The sequence below is a fragment of the Emys orbicularis genome, chromosome 13 (assembly GCF_028017835.1).
Source record: "Emys orbicularis isolate rEmyOrb1 chromosome 13, rEmyOrb1.hap1, whole genome shotgun sequence".
NCBI classification, from domain to species: domain Eukaryota; kingdom Metazoa; phylum Chordata; order Testudines; family Emydidae; genus Emys; species Emys orbicularis.
Window position 1 is genome coordinate 30,919,125 of NC_088695.1, and position 15,485 is coordinate 30,934,609.

Consider the following 15,485-nt stretch of genomic DNA (forward strand, 5'->3'; position numbering starts at 1 on the left):
CCTTGACTTGGGAATGGCGGAGGATAAGTGAGTTATAAAGGGAAGGGATCTCAATTGAAACCAGAAATGACTAAAATACATCTTTGACTGGATCTATGAATAAATCTATGACTGGGTTTGGACAGTACTTGCTTTTTAGGCAAAACAATGAATGATGCAATCTGAAGCTGGTATTGCGTCATACATGATATGAATTGCATCATGTTATTCCTAGAAGTCATGGATGATGCAATCATAACGAAGCTTACATCACTCTGCTGAACAAATTGCCCTATATCAGCTCTAGAAATCATACAGTGTCGTGCTCTCTTATTTGTCAGTGTTTGATTTTGCAAAGGGACACATTTCTGTTTAGCCAAAGTGAGCAGAGATGCCTCGTACTTGTGTGAACAGTGCAGATAACTTCTGCTATGTTTGTGGTGAAGTGACTTTTGCATCACAAAAGCGCAGTATAACCACTATGGTTAAGAAAGCCTATCACCTTTATTTTGGCTGCAAAATTGGAGATCAGGACAAGAGGTGGGCCCCACACATATGCTGCAACACTTGTGCAACAAATCTTCGCCAGTGGTTGAACAGGAAAAGGAAATCTATGCCTTTTGCAGTGCCAATGATTTGGAGAGAGACAACAGATCATACCAGCAATTGTTACTTCTGCATGGTGCCTCCAGTTGGGAAAGGTGTGTCAAAGAAGAAAAAGTGGACTGTGCATTATCCAAACATTCCATCAGCTATATGCCCAGTACCCCACGGAGAAGGACTGCCGGTTCCTGATGCACCAGAATCATTCTCACTTGAGTCAGACGAGGAAGAGGATGAAACTTCTGGTCCTGAACCATCAGTGTCACAGGACCCACATTTTTTCCCATCCTCCTCCTCTGAACCACACCTCATAACACAAGGTGAACTGAATGACTTTGTCAGGGATTTGGAACTACCCAAGAGTAAGGCAGAGCTGTTGGGCTCCAGACTACAGCAGTGGAATTTCCTGGCAGATGATGTTAGGGTTTCCATGTTCCGTGACCGTCAAAAGGATCTTGTCCCATTCTTCTTCATGGAAGGTGATCTTGTAGCCTGCAACAACATCGATGGTGTGATGGCAGCCCTCAACATCGTTCACGATCCAGATGAGTGGAGACTGTTCATTGATTCATGGAAGACGAGTCTTAAAGCTGTTTTACTGCATAATGGCAATGTTTTGCCATCAATTCCAGTTGGTCATGCAGTCCATATGAAGGAAACCTATGACAACATGAAACAACTTTTGAGGTGCATAAACTATGACCAACATCAGTGGCAGCTTTGTGGCGATTTGAAGGTTGTTGCTCTCTTGCTTGGTCTGCAGACTGGATACACAAAGTACTGCTGTTTTCTCTGCGAATGGGATAGTCGTGCAAGAGATTCCCACTACATCAAGAAAGATTGGCCACTCCGACAGTCATTGGAGCCTGGCAGGAAAAGTGTTCAGCATCCACCACTTGTTGAATCAAGGAAGATTTTGTTACCGCCCTTACACATCAAGCTGGGTCTGATGAAGAACTTTGTCAAGGCCATTGACAAAACACAAGCAGCTTTCAAGTACCTCCGTGGAAAATTTCCAAGGTTAAGTGAAGCTAAGATAAAGGAAGGTGTCTTTGTTGGTCCTCAGATTCGTGAACTTCTTCGAGATGATGCATTTGACCATGCACTGCATGGCAAGGAAAAGACGGCATGGAAAGCCTTCCAGTTAGTGGCAATAAATTTTCTCGGAAACAACAAGGCAGACAACTACAGGTTGTTGGTGGAAAACCTCCTCAAGGCATACAAAAGCCTTGGTTGCAACATGTCACTAAAGATACATTTTTTGCACTCTCATCTAGATTTTTTTCCACCGAACTGCGGAGCAGTGAGTGACGAGCACGGCGAGCGATTTCACCAGGACATTGCAACAATGGAGAAACGCTATCAGGGCAAATGGAGCCCATCAATGCTTGCAGACTATTGCTGGACAGTGACAAGAGATGCTCCATTTAATGAATACAAGAGACAAGCCAAGAAGCGCCGAGTAGACACTGAATAGGACTAAACTATGTACAGAATAGTTTTTTGCCTTTTGTTTCATAATAAATTTTATTTATATAACCCTTTTGCTGATTTTTAAAGTGTTACATAAACAGGACAGGTGAAATATTATCATGTAAAACAACCATAAACACATGAAAAGACCTAGGTTTACAATTTATGATTAAAACTCGACTATCTACACAATATACATAGACATAAAATGTAAAAACTTAAATATCTTAGAAACAGTAGCCAATCAGTTGTTTTAATTGTCATATTTGAATTCAGCACATCAAAATACATAATAAATAGCACATTTTATCTCTGAAGCAGACGACTTCTCAAAAATTGTAGACCAGTGTTTTAAGCTTTATTGTGATAAGTCAAAAGTAGAGTTGAACAAATAATTCTAATAGTTTATCTGAGCTTCTGGCTTCTCTTTCTGTGGGGTACATAAATCATGATTTTGTTACTTTAAAAAAATTGATTCATCACATTCTTCTGTGAATTTTATTAACTGTTGGGTGATCGCCAACAGCCCTCTGAAAGTTTTCTGTGATCAAACAGTGTTGATTAGTTAAGATTGGCCAGATAAATCACATGGTATTATTTCTGTTCTGGCTGTGCACACAAGCAATTCCAACCCAACCACTCGCATGTGTGAATTTAAAGACGTTTACATGAATACAAGAGTACTGAGTATTTAATACGGCATCAGTCCTCAATATGTGCAGTTATAGCTCCTTCTAGAAGCGACTTAAAAATATTCCCAGACTCAAACAAACAAAATCCTATCATCCCAACTCAATGCTCAGAATTCCTACTTACAGCAATGTTGGTATTAATTTCTGGTGTAAATAATGATCACGTCCACAGTGACAAGTATGTCAAAATCTGGAAAAGGAATGGTGCAGCAGATGTGGAATGTCAGCAACGTTGTTGGATACATAATTAATTAGTGGGGTAATGAGAACATTTTTGGGGGCTCAGAGGCCTACACAGATTAGTAAACTGAGAGGTCTGTCTGTCTGTCTACTTCTCCAACCTACTTGATTTTGTCAGGTTCTCTCACTGTCTTTATTTGAACAAGGATTTCTAAAGCAAACAATTAAATGATCACATGAAATTCCATGGGATACACATTAATGCATGTGAAGATAATAAAAGCTAAAAAGTGCCTGTAAAATTCTGCCCTCTACCTGCGTACTCAAAGCAAAAATTTTCTTGATATCAAAGAATTCTGCATACTTAACAAACTTATAGTATGCAATAGAGCTACGTAGTGGGAATCAGAGAAGAGAATGTTGTTCTAATGCTATGGGAATATTATACTTGCCTGAATTAACAGTTTTAATTTATTAAAATACAGTATCTAGATTTTTTTTTTTACTATATTGATGCTTTGATTTGTCTTGTTAAATTCACAGAGAATAGTCCCTCATTTGATATAAACCACTCTACATTACAGTATATAGGCAAGGCTAATAGCACACCCTATTATTAAGGTTGCCCAATACTCTCCATTATAAGACTCTCTTTTCAGTTGCCTATAGCTTTGTAAGACTTTAACTGTTTGGGCTGAAATTTTACATGCCAGATGTTTGCATCTGGCAGAGTTTTCTTTGAAAATTTTCAGCCAAAATTATTCAGAGACGTCCAAGAATGAGGCTAGGGAAAACTACATTGTTTTGCTCAGGTAAAAAAATTTTGGTGACTTTTTCTTTGAAAAGCTCAAGTACCCCATGCACTGGAGCAGGAAGTTGAAATGTAGCAGGGGATGACCTTTGTGGAAGAGCTATGTCTTTTGCCATCCCTGTGAAAATCCCCACCTCTATTTGGTCAACTTATAAGTAGGGCCCTGCCAAATATACAGTCCACTTTGGTCAATTTCACGTTCATAGGAGTTTAAAATTAGTAAATTTCATGATTTCAGCTATTTAAATCTGAAATTTCACGGTGTTGTAATTTTAGGGGTCCTGACCCATAAAGGAGGTAGGTGTGTGTGTGTGTGTGTGTGGTCTGCAAGCTTATTGTAGGGATGCTTGCAGTACTGCTACCCTTATCTGCGCTGCTGCTGGCAGCGGAGCTGCCTTCAGAGCTGGGCAGCTGGAGAGCAGTGGCTGCTGACCGGGAGCCCCATTCTGAAGGCAGCGCCGCCGCCAGCAGCACCACAGAAGTAAGGATGGTACGGTACGGTATTGCCATCCTTACTTCTGCACTGCTACTGGTGAACCACTGCCTTCGGAGCTGGGTGCCCAGCTGACAGCCGCCGCTCTCCAGCCGCCCAGATCTGAAGGCAGCACAGAAGTAAGGGTGGCAATGCTGCAACCCCCCCAAAATGACCTTGTGACCACCCCCCCCCCGCAGCTCCCTTTTGGTCAGGACCCCCAATTTGAGAAATGTTGGTCTCCCCTGTGAAATCTGTATAGTACAGAGTAAAATCACACAAAAGACCAGATTTCACGGTCCGTGACATGTTTTTTATGGCTGTGAATTTGGTAGGGCCCTACTTATCAGCCTTTGAAAAATCACAGTGTGCACATGCTCAGTAAAGACATCTTAGATTTTAACAGCTATATTCCCCAAAGATTCTGTCCATATGGCGCAGGACTTTCCTTGCAATTGCAGTTTTGGGCTGCTGCAGGCCATGCTTGGTCTGGGCACCTGGACTGGGAACATGGAGACTGCCTGTCCTGTGCTCTCCATGACACCCCCCCGCCAAGCTCAGGCAGCCTGGAGGAAGAAGCTGCTTGAGTCAAATGCAGAGGGGACAAGAGCCAGACATGGGTGGGTGGGGAATAGATTGGGACAAGGAGCCTGGGAAGGAGAGGGGGTGGAAACTGGGACCGGGACTGAGAAAAATAGTATGTGTTAATGTAAATTAAAGACTGTATCATAATGCTTACACACATGGGGGATGAATTTAGGTTGCAAGGTAACTGTAATTTTGGCATTTCCTAACTTTTGAGTGCCTGACCTTGCAACCTTAATAATGTGTAATGGAGGGATTTTTGTGTGTAATTATTTAACTTCAGATGCTTTTACTGATGCTTGAATGTCTAAGGTTTGACAGTTTGTGATTTTTATTTTGCTTTAGATTATAGGTTGCCAAGTCAGGAGAGAGCCATTGGATTCTACTGAACGATATACTCGTTGGATCAATAATCTGACACCTGGACAACTTCTTACACAGGTATTCTTGTTTCAATTGTGATTCAATCTGCTGCTAAAGCAGTAGTCAGAGAGGCTTGTTTAGTTATGTTTTCCCATTCACTAATCATACTTGGTGCTGATCAGAGTTGTTCTTTGAGAAACTAAAGAAAAAAATACTTTTAAAAACTCCACCAGATATTTGACTGAATGTAAATAATAGAAATATATTATTAAATCTCTTTTAATATACCCATTTAAAGTATAATATTAGTGCCTGTAATTGGAAAAAATGCCTTTGGAGCGTATGGTTATTGCATAGTGATGACCTTACTCTTGAGAAGGTTGAAGCTATTTCACTTTTCCTTTCCAGTATGCTTCATATTTCTCGTATACGCGTGGTAGTTACACTGTGGTTAACTTCATACCTTGTCATGTCCTAGTACTTAAATAAGGATTTTTTTTAGCAAACATATTTAAGTAAGAGAAAAAAATCCTCCATCCTGAGGAGATTTTAGTTGTAAACATTACACCCTGATAATATAAATAATGTGTGTGTATATATATGTATGTATATATTTAGTTAACTCTTGCTGGAGATATTTTTAAAATAGTATTTTTTTGAAGGCTTAAACACAGGTTGCATTATCCTTGTTTTTAAGTACGACGCATCTTGTGCAACTGAAGACAGCAGACTTGGCTTTAAAAGAGATTGTTTCATTAGGCGGGTGGCCAACACTGAACTAAAAGAGTCTTTGGCAAAAACAAGTTAAACTGTGGAAGAAATCAGTCCAGTCTGTAGAAGAATGTGTGTGCTGAGTATTATAAGAAGTCTAATCGGTGGTTAGCGAAAGATTGTCTTAGCGTGCATTAAAAAGCACATATTTTAGGCTTGGTTTTTGTGGTGTTATAGCAGGAAGACATTTGTTTTTAATTTTGCTAGGTTTAAATGGCTCAAGAGATGAATACACCCTTGTTTGTTAGATTTCATATTGTAAACTCAATTGCATTCCCCACTGCCATAACCCTAAAGACAGACATACAGCCTCTGGAGTGGTAAGCATAACACAAAGAGGAATCCATAGAGCTCCTTTAAGATTCATAGATTCATAGATTCTAGGACTGGAAGGGACCTCGAGAGGTCATCGAGTCCAGTCCCCTGCCCGCATGGCAGGACCAAATACTGTCTAGACCATCCCTGATAGACATTTATCTAACCTACTCTTAAATATCTCCAGAGATGGAGATTCCACAACCTCCCTAGGCAATTTATTCCAGTGTTTAACCACCCTGACAGTTAGGAACTTTTTCCTAATGTCCAACCTAGACCTCCCTTGCTGCAGTTTAAACCCATTACTTCTTGTTCTATCCTTAGAGGCTAAGGTGAACAAGTTTTCTCCCTCCTCCTTATGACACCCTTTTAAATACCTGAAAACTGCTATCATGTCCCCTCTCAGTCTTCTCTTTTCCAAACTAAACAAACCCAATTCTTTCAGCCTTCCTTCATAGGTCATGTTCTCAAGACCTTTAATCATTCTTGTTGCTCTTCTCTGGACCCTTTCCAATTTCTCCACATCTTTTTTGAAATGCGGTGCCCAGAACTGGACACAGTACTCCAGCTGAGGCCTAACCAGAGCAGAGTAGAGCGGAAGAATGACTTCTCGTGTCTTGCTCACAACACACCTGTTAATACATCCCAGAATCATGTTTGCTTTTTTTGCAACAGCATCACACCGTTGACTCATATTTAGCTTGTGGTCCACTATAACCCCTAGATCCCTTTCTGCCGTACTCCTTCCTAGACAGTCTCTTCCCATTCTGTATGTGTGAAACTGATTTTTTCTTCCTAAGTGGAGCACTTTGCATTTGTCTTTGTTAAACTTCATCCTGTTTAACTCAGCCCATTTCTCCAATTTGTCCAGATCATTTTGAATTATGACCCTGTTCTCCAAAGCAGTTGCAATCCCTCCCAGTTTGGTATCATCCACAAACTTAATAAGCGTACTTTCTATGCCAATATCTAAGTCATTGATGAAGATATTGAACAGAGCCGGTCCCAAAACAGACCCCTGCGGTACCCCACTCGTTATGCCTTTCCAGCAGGATTGGGAACCATTAATAATAGTTTATCGATAAGAATATCATGTGAGACCGTATCAAATGCCTTACTAAAGTCTAGGTATACCACATCCACAGCTTCACCCTTATCCACAAGGCTCGTTATCCTATCAAAGAAAGCTGTCAGATTGGTTTGACATGATTTGTTCTTTACAAATCCATGCTGGCTGTTACCTATCACCTTACCCCCTTCCAAGTGTTTGCAGATGATTTCCTTAATTACTTGCTCCATTATCTTCCCTGGCACAGAAGTTAAACTAACTGGTCTGTAGTTTCCTGGGTTGTTTTTATTTCCCTTTTTATAGATGGGCACTATATTTGCCCTTTTCCAGTCTTCTGGAATCTCTCCCGTCTCCCATGATTTCCCAAAGATAATAGCTAGAGGCTCAGATACCTCCTCTATTAGCTCCTTGAGTATTCTAGGAGGCATTTCATCAGGCCCTGGTGACTTGCAGGCATCTAACTTTTCTAAGTGATTTTTAACTTGTTCTTTTTTTATTTTATCTGCTAAACCTACCCCCTTCCCATTAGCATTCACTATGTTAGGCATTCCTTCAGACTTCTCGGTGAAGACCGAAACAAAGAAGTCATTAAGCATCACTGCCATTTCCAAGTTTCCCGTTACTGTTTCTCCCTCTTCACTAAGCAGTGGGCCTACCCTGTCTTTGGTCTTCCTCTTGCTTCTAATGTATTGATAAAAAGTCTTCTTGTTTCCCTTTATTCCTGTAGCTAGTTTGAGCTCATTTTGTGCCTTTGCCTTTCTAATCTTGCCCCTGCATTCCAGTGTTGTTTGCCTATATTCATCCTTTGTAATCTGTCCTAGTTTCCATTTTTTATATGACTCCTTTTTATTTTTTAGATCATGCAAGATCTCGTGGTTAAGCCAAGGTGGTCTTTTGCCACATTTTCTATCTTTCCTAACCAGCAGAATAGCTTGCTTTTGGGCCCTTAATAGTGTCCCTTTGAAAAACTGCCAACTCTCCTCAGTTGTTTTTCCCCTCAGTCTTGATTCCCATGGGACCTTACCTATCAGCTCTCTGAGCTTACCAAAATCTGCCTTCCTGAAATCCATTGTCTCTATTTTGCTGTTCTCCCTTCTACCCTTCCTTAGAATTGCAAACTCTATGATTTCATGATCACTTTCACCCAGCTGCCTTCTACTTTCAAATTCTCAACGAGTTCCTCCCTATTTGTTAAAATCAAGTCTAGAACAGCTTCCCCTCTAGTAGCTTTTTCAACCTTCTGAAATAAAAAGTTGTCTGCAATGCAGTCCAAGAATTTGTTGGATAGTCTGTGCCCCGCTGTGTTATTTTCCCAACATATATCCGGATAGTTGAAGTCCCCCATCACCACCAAATCTTGGGCTTTGGATGATTTTGTTAGTTGCTTAAAAAAAGCCTCATCCACCTCTTCCACCTGGTTAGGTGGCCTGTAGTAGACTCCTAGCATGACATCTCCCTTGTTTTTTACCCCTTTTAGCCTAACCCAGAGACTCTCAACACTTCCATCTCCTATGTCCATCTCTACCTCAGTCCAAGTGTGTACATTTTTAATATATAAGGCAACACCTCCTCCCTTTCCCCCTGTCTATCCTTCCTGAGCAAGCTGTACCCATCCACACCAACATTCCAATCATGTGTATTATCCCACCAAGTTTCAGTGATGCCAACAATGTCATAGTTGTATTTATTTATTAGCACTTCCAGTTCTTCCTGCTTATTACCCATACTTCTCGCATTTGTATATAGGCATCTAAGATACTGGTTTGATCTTTCCTCCCAGTTTTGTCCTGACCCTCCTTTCTCTCTGCCAATATAGCTCACACTCCCTCTCGTTTCCGACCCATCTCCCAGGTCTCCATGTTCCCCACTTACCTGTGGGCTTTGCTCACCTGTCCCCGTCGAACCTAGTTTAAAGCCCTCCTCACTAGGTTAGCCAGTCTGTGTCCAAATCGGGTCTTTCCCCTCCTCGAAAGGTGAATGCCATCTCTGCCTAGCAGTCCTTCCTCGAATAGCATCCCGTGGTCTAGGAAGCCAAAGCCCTCCTGGCGACACCATCTTCGCAGCCAGGCATTCACCTCCATGATGCATCGGTCTCTGCCCAGGCCCCTACCTGCAGTGGAAACAGTTGAAATCTGCAGTGGAAACAGTTGAAATCTGCAGTGGAAACAGTTGAAATCTGCAGTGGAAACAGTTGAAATGCACAATAACAGATAATCATAGGTTTGAAATATGAAACAGAGTATTTTATTCTGAAGGACAATAATTTTATTATAAAGAACTACGAAGTAAAGTGCCAATGGTATCATCATCAGCTTGTCTGAAAAAAAGATGCATGTGGATTGCTCAACTCTGTTTCGGAAGGGATGTGGTTATAGGGATCATTCATACATGTTTGGTGGTCCTGTCCTGCAATAATAAAATGTTAGTCTCAGATTGTTAATCAAGTAAAAATGGTAAAAGAAAAACAGTTACCAATGGAATATTTGGTGTTGACGTTGGGTTTGGCAGTAGAAGAGGCTTATGGGTTGAGAAATACCGTATGCCTCTGACAGTTCAGCCACGGGATGCATGCTCACAACACACAGTTGAAAATGATGGGGAAAAAGGCTCATGGCTTAAGGACTGATTCCACACCCATTGAAATCTTTCCATGAATTTTGGATTGAATCCTTAATGAACTGGTAAAAAAGTTAAGCCCACTGCAACAGCTTAAGGGGTGTATACAGTACCATCATTTTTTTTTCAAAGTATGATTGTGCTGATAGATTTTGTAACTAGATGATGATTATTGAAAATTGTGTCAAATTTCCTTTTATCTCAGGCCCTGATATCGCATCATTGACATGACTGAAATTTTTGCCATTGATTTCAATTAGAGTAGAATTAGGGCCTCAACATTTTCTCTCTTCGTATTGTTTTTACATTCGTTTATAAGTTGGAAAAAGAAATGGGAAAAGCAAGCCAGCTCTTTTCTAATATTCACAGTATGATTCTGTTATTTATTATGGGATTTAGTTTGTTATGTATGCCTTGTCTGTTTTTTGTTTTTATTTTCTTTGAAAAAGTAAATAAACTTCAAGAAAATTATAGTTTCACTTCTGGGCCTTTAGTAAGAGATTTGTTGAATCTCTGAGATGAGCAATCCTTCAGGGAATTCAGAAAAATTGGCTTTGATTTACAGTATATTGTCTCCAGCAATTTCCTGTACTGAGGGGCTCTTTTCATCTGTGTCTGCGCTCAGTGCTAGCACTTTTCAGCTGTTTCCGCTACACTACTGTATTTTATGGAGATGAACTAATTGTGCCATATATTGGGAAATTAAACCACTGAACTGCAAAGTGGAGGTCCATGCTGTCACTACCATGTAGTTGTCTATATAGCATTCATGATTTTGAAAAAACAAACTAACTTCCTCTTTGAAAGCAATTGCTTTATCTACTCCAGTGCTCCACAATGATCTGAGTCCAGTTGCAAATAGATTGTAGATGTTTTATTAGGAGAATCTGACCCGGGTGGTTCAGATAAATGGTTTCTCCAGTCATGCTCATGATGAGAGAGTTGCAATTTTAATAGATTTGTTTTGTGATGGGAATTCTGAAATATGTTTATGAGCCATGCAAGCTTTGCCCATTAAAGAAATGAATCAAATAGCATTCTAAATTAATATGTTTATGTTAAAGGTCTGATTTTTAAACAGACAAAAGCCAAGGAATTCAGGATGCAAGCTGAAATTCAAACTTCACCTCTCTCTTGTGCATGAGTGTCAGCTGTTTTCATTTTGTATCATGTGAGTTAATCCCAGATTTCTGGGTTGAGTGCCCTCTCTTTTCAGTCTGATGGAGGCATTCAGTACAAAAATGCTTTTTCATTTTAATTTTTGTTTTCCCCTTTGTGATGTACTCTTGATTCACTAAATATATCCCACAGTGCATCATTTTGTGACATTCCAAATACCATAAATGTAATTGAATCCCAATATACTTCATGGTATTTATAATGTCACAGAATATATGTTCTGGGCTACTTTCAGGGAACCAGAGAGTACCAAGAGAGCACAATCGATGGTGAAAAACACCTTTTAAAAGGTTAGTTAATATTTATTTCTTTGCTAATTGCCCCCACCGCCTCTTTAGTGGGGGTAGTCATCGCAGAAATCTGGGATTAATTTAGTTTTCATTTCTGTTTTTGTAGATCAGCATTTACTTCTGTTTAAAAGAGATTTGTACACTATTTTTAGTGTAATTTAAGGATGGAGATGGTAATTAAGGGATTAAATAGTATACTGTAGATATGCATTTTCAGACACATTATTACATGGATTATAAACATTTATAGAAGGTTTTTGTAATGTTTCCTTCTGACCCAATAGATGCCAAGTTTTTAAACTGTTATGGCCATATATGTAATTGCCTCACACTAACAGCAACAGGACAAAACACATAAACAAATTAATATTAAAGGGACTTGGTTGTTTTAATATGCTGCTTTGGTAACCAGAAGAAATTGCAGATTAAAAAGAATCCTACTGGATCTCTAAATCTGATCCATTTATGAAATTTTGTTGCAGTCTGATCTGGAGGAACATAAACTGAAAACTTTACTGAACCTTATAAGTCAAAACACCTATCTGAGTGGTTTTTACTGTTAGTTTAAAGTATGCAAATAGTCTAAGTAGTTTTTAAAAGTTTGTTTTTGACTCTGAGCAATATAGTTTAACTCAAATCCAAGCCTGTTCAACAATTGCCCAGTTAGATCTTTGACAGAACAAGTTATAGTGGCTCTATCTCTACATGGACCCTAACAGCTCAATATTGCTCCCTGGAACATAATGCATATGGATGCTTATCTTAGAAAATTCTTTCTGAGTTGGCTGGATTTAGAATCTTTTCAGAGATGACTCGTGGATTGTAACTTTTAACAGTATATTCATACCACGCTCGTGGGTACAATTTAGTAGTTTTCTGGTCTCTCTGGATCATCTGCCAGAGGGGAAGGATGTCGCACATTGGGATTCCTTAACATGCAACTTTGTTCCATTAGAGCCAACTGCAGGATTCACCCAACAGGTTACTAAAGCTGCCAATCTGAATCCAGAAGCTTTTTGTGCATCATCCTGCTATAGATCCTAGGGAGTTCTGAATTACTGTTGAATAAAAGTCATAGTGTGACATATTTGTAATTAACTTTGATATTGGGTTGAATTAAAACATGGTGCCTTTATTTATTTAAGCCATTGTGTCTGTCTTAAATATGTTCTGGAGGCCAAGTAGTGGCTTTATTAATGATGAGGAATGATTGCAGGTATGTCTTTAGAGCCAGAATTGAAGCAAATGAGCTGAAAGCTTGAAAGAAAACATATAGCTATTCACAGTAGGTGTTGCTCATCATTGCTAGTAAAGACTGAAATGGGGCTGAGAAAGAGACTTTCTGATTGTAGATTAACAATGGTACTATTGTTGAAAATTAGACCACTGTGGACTTTCTCAGGAGAAGGTATACATGAAACAGAAACGTTTAACATTGGCTTTCAGACAACTACTATGTTTGGTCAGCTAAGGTTTTGTTTGTTTTTATTTTGTTCCCCTCTGCCCTCTCCGTTCTCTGATGTATCCAAAAACTAAGTTTATAGTGAAGTCCTATGAGTTTTGGCCTGGGCAAATACTGCTGAAGTTACAAACTGTATGGTTAGAATGCATTGCATTAAACTGTCTGGGCCTAACTAAACATGTACAATAAAAGAAAATTATTTAGGGCATGGCTACACTTGCAGATGTAGAGCGCTGTGAGTTAAACCCACCTTCAGAGACCACAGTAGGGAAAGCTCTGCGGTCTGTCCACACTGACAGCTGCTTGTGCACTGGCGTGGCCACATTTGCGGCACTTGCAGCGGCATTGGGAGCAGTGCATTATGGGCAGCTATCCCAGAATGCAAGTGACTGCAACGTGCTTTTCAAATGAGGGGGGTGGGGTGGAGTATGACAGGGAGTGTGTTGTGTGTATGTGGGGGGAGAGAGAATGGGCTTTGGGGGGGCTGAGAGCGTGTCAGCATGCTGTCTTGTAAATTCGGACAGCAGCAGACTCCCCCCTCCTCCCTGCCTCCCTCTCTCTCACACAGCATTCCACAGTAATCTGTCTTGGAGCACACTTATCTGTTTCGGAGCAGATAAGCAGCTGTCTGTCAGAAACGGAGCTTTCAAATGGCATATCCGCATTCCTACAGCGAGTTCAAAACAATGAGAAGAGTGGCCACTTGACGTAAGGGGATTATGGGATGTTTCCGGAGGCTGATCAGAGCGCAGTAATGCAACACCTCATCCACACTGGCACCGCGGCGCTCCAGCGGGGGCACAGCAAACGTTATTCCACTCACCGAGGTGGAGTACCAGGGCATTTCTGCCGCCCCAAGCAAAAAAAAAAAAAAAAAAAAAAAGCCGCGATTGTGATCAGCAGTGGCAATTAGGGGGAAAAAAAAAAAAAAAAGCCGCGATCGGCGGCGGCAGTTCAGCGGCAGGTCCTTCGCTCCTAGAGGGAGTGAGGGACCTGCCGCCCCTGAATTGCCGCAGGTGCCGCCCCTCTCCCTGGGCCGCCCCAAGCACCTGCTTGTTAAGCTGGTGCCTGGAGCCGGCCCTGGTAGCCGCGGAGTCAGAGCGCTCTACTTGCTTCACCAGTGTGGACAGGGAGTGAGCTAGTGCGCCTGGGGCTGCTTTAATGTGCTGTAACTCGCAAGTGTAGCCAAGCCCTTAGGAGCTTCACTTTTATTCTCACCTGCAGAGCAGCATGAAAAAAAGTGCACAGGATTGTCAGTGCTTTTATATTTACTTCAGAAACAATATGTCCAAGGGGCTCTTAGGAGTCCTAGTGAGTGCAGAGCACCTAATGAGAAGTACTTACCCACATCTGTGGACTGAAAGCATAATTGGAGCTTCTTACTGAGGTGCTGTATAAAGGCATCTCCGGGTTAAATATTCTTGAACTTTTAGAAAGAGATCTGCAATTGCTCAAAATTATTTAAATTTTCACTTAGTGTTTCAACATTTTTGCTTGGACCTAAAGATGTTCTACAGAGAAAATATGGGTATTGCAAAATCTTTTGCCTTTGTAAGGTTTCTTTGTTTATTGTTTAAAAAAAATCAAGTCATTTTCAACTATTTGCAGACCCATTAACTTCAATTAGCTATCAGTTCTTAAACCAGCTTTGAATTTGATCTATAATTTAATATTTAAATGTTAATAATAGAAACATTGCAATATACTATGAAAACAACTCAATATAATCCCTTTAAATTGTCTCCCTGTTCCGAAAGGTTCTTGGTAGCGGTGACATATTGGCGTGATGCATGATGTGAAGTTTCAAAGGATTATGAAATGAACCTGATGGACACTGAAATGCTTGTAGTCTATGGATCAGTTTATACCAGCTGAGTGTCTGCCCTGGTATCTTCAAATGTTAATCTTACACAGTATAGAACCAAATAGGTTTACATTTTGTAGGTTCCCCCGCCCCCAAAAAATATTTTGGTGAATCTTTGGGAGCTGTGTTCTGGGGCAGCAGATGCTAAAAGTAAGGAGAAACAGACCAATTGTAAACTTTTCAAAAGTATCTACATCTCATTTGCCTAAATGATGTGGGTGCTTAGCCTCAGTCTCATTGAAAGTCGATGGGACTTGGGAGCCTAAGTGCCTAAATTCTTTTAGGAAATGGAATTTAGGCTCCAAATTCACTTACGTGGTTTTGAAAATGTAACTATAAATGATTCAAAAACTGCAACAAGCTAAACTACTCTGAACATCACCTTCTAATTGGCCTAGATCTAGGAATGCATTACACCTTGGATGTTTTGTGAACTGAACTAAATAACTTACAGCTTTTGAAACGTTAAATGTTACTGAGTGTTCATTTATGGTTGTTTGATCTTTCATAGTTAGCTTGTTGATATGTTACCTTACAAATAGGGCTGTCAAGCAATTAAAAAATTAATCTCGATTAATCACGCAATTAATCGCACTGTTAAACAATAATAGAATATCATTTATTTAAATATTTTTGAATGTTTTCTACATTTTCAAATATATTGATTTCAGTTACCACACAGAATACAAAGTTTACAGTGCTCACTTTATATTTATTTTTGATTACAAGTATTTGCACTGTAAAAAACCCCAAAATAAATA

General features: G+C 40.1%; 1 protein-coding gene across 1 annotated transcript in view; it reads left to right on the forward strand.

Moving 5' to 3' along the window:
- The window catches only part of B3GNTL1 (UDP-GlcNAc:betaGal beta-1,3-N-acetylglucosaminyltransferase like 1), a 342,640-nt gene that overhangs the window by 93,948 nt on the left and 233,207 nt on the right, over positions 1–15,485 (forward strand). The window contains exon 6 of the mRNA XM_065415053.1: positions 5,141–5,236. Within this exon, the coding sequence (XP_065271125.1) occupies positions 5,141–5,236 (96 nt within the window). The remainder of the gene's footprint in view (positions 1–5,140; positions 5,237–15,485) is intronic.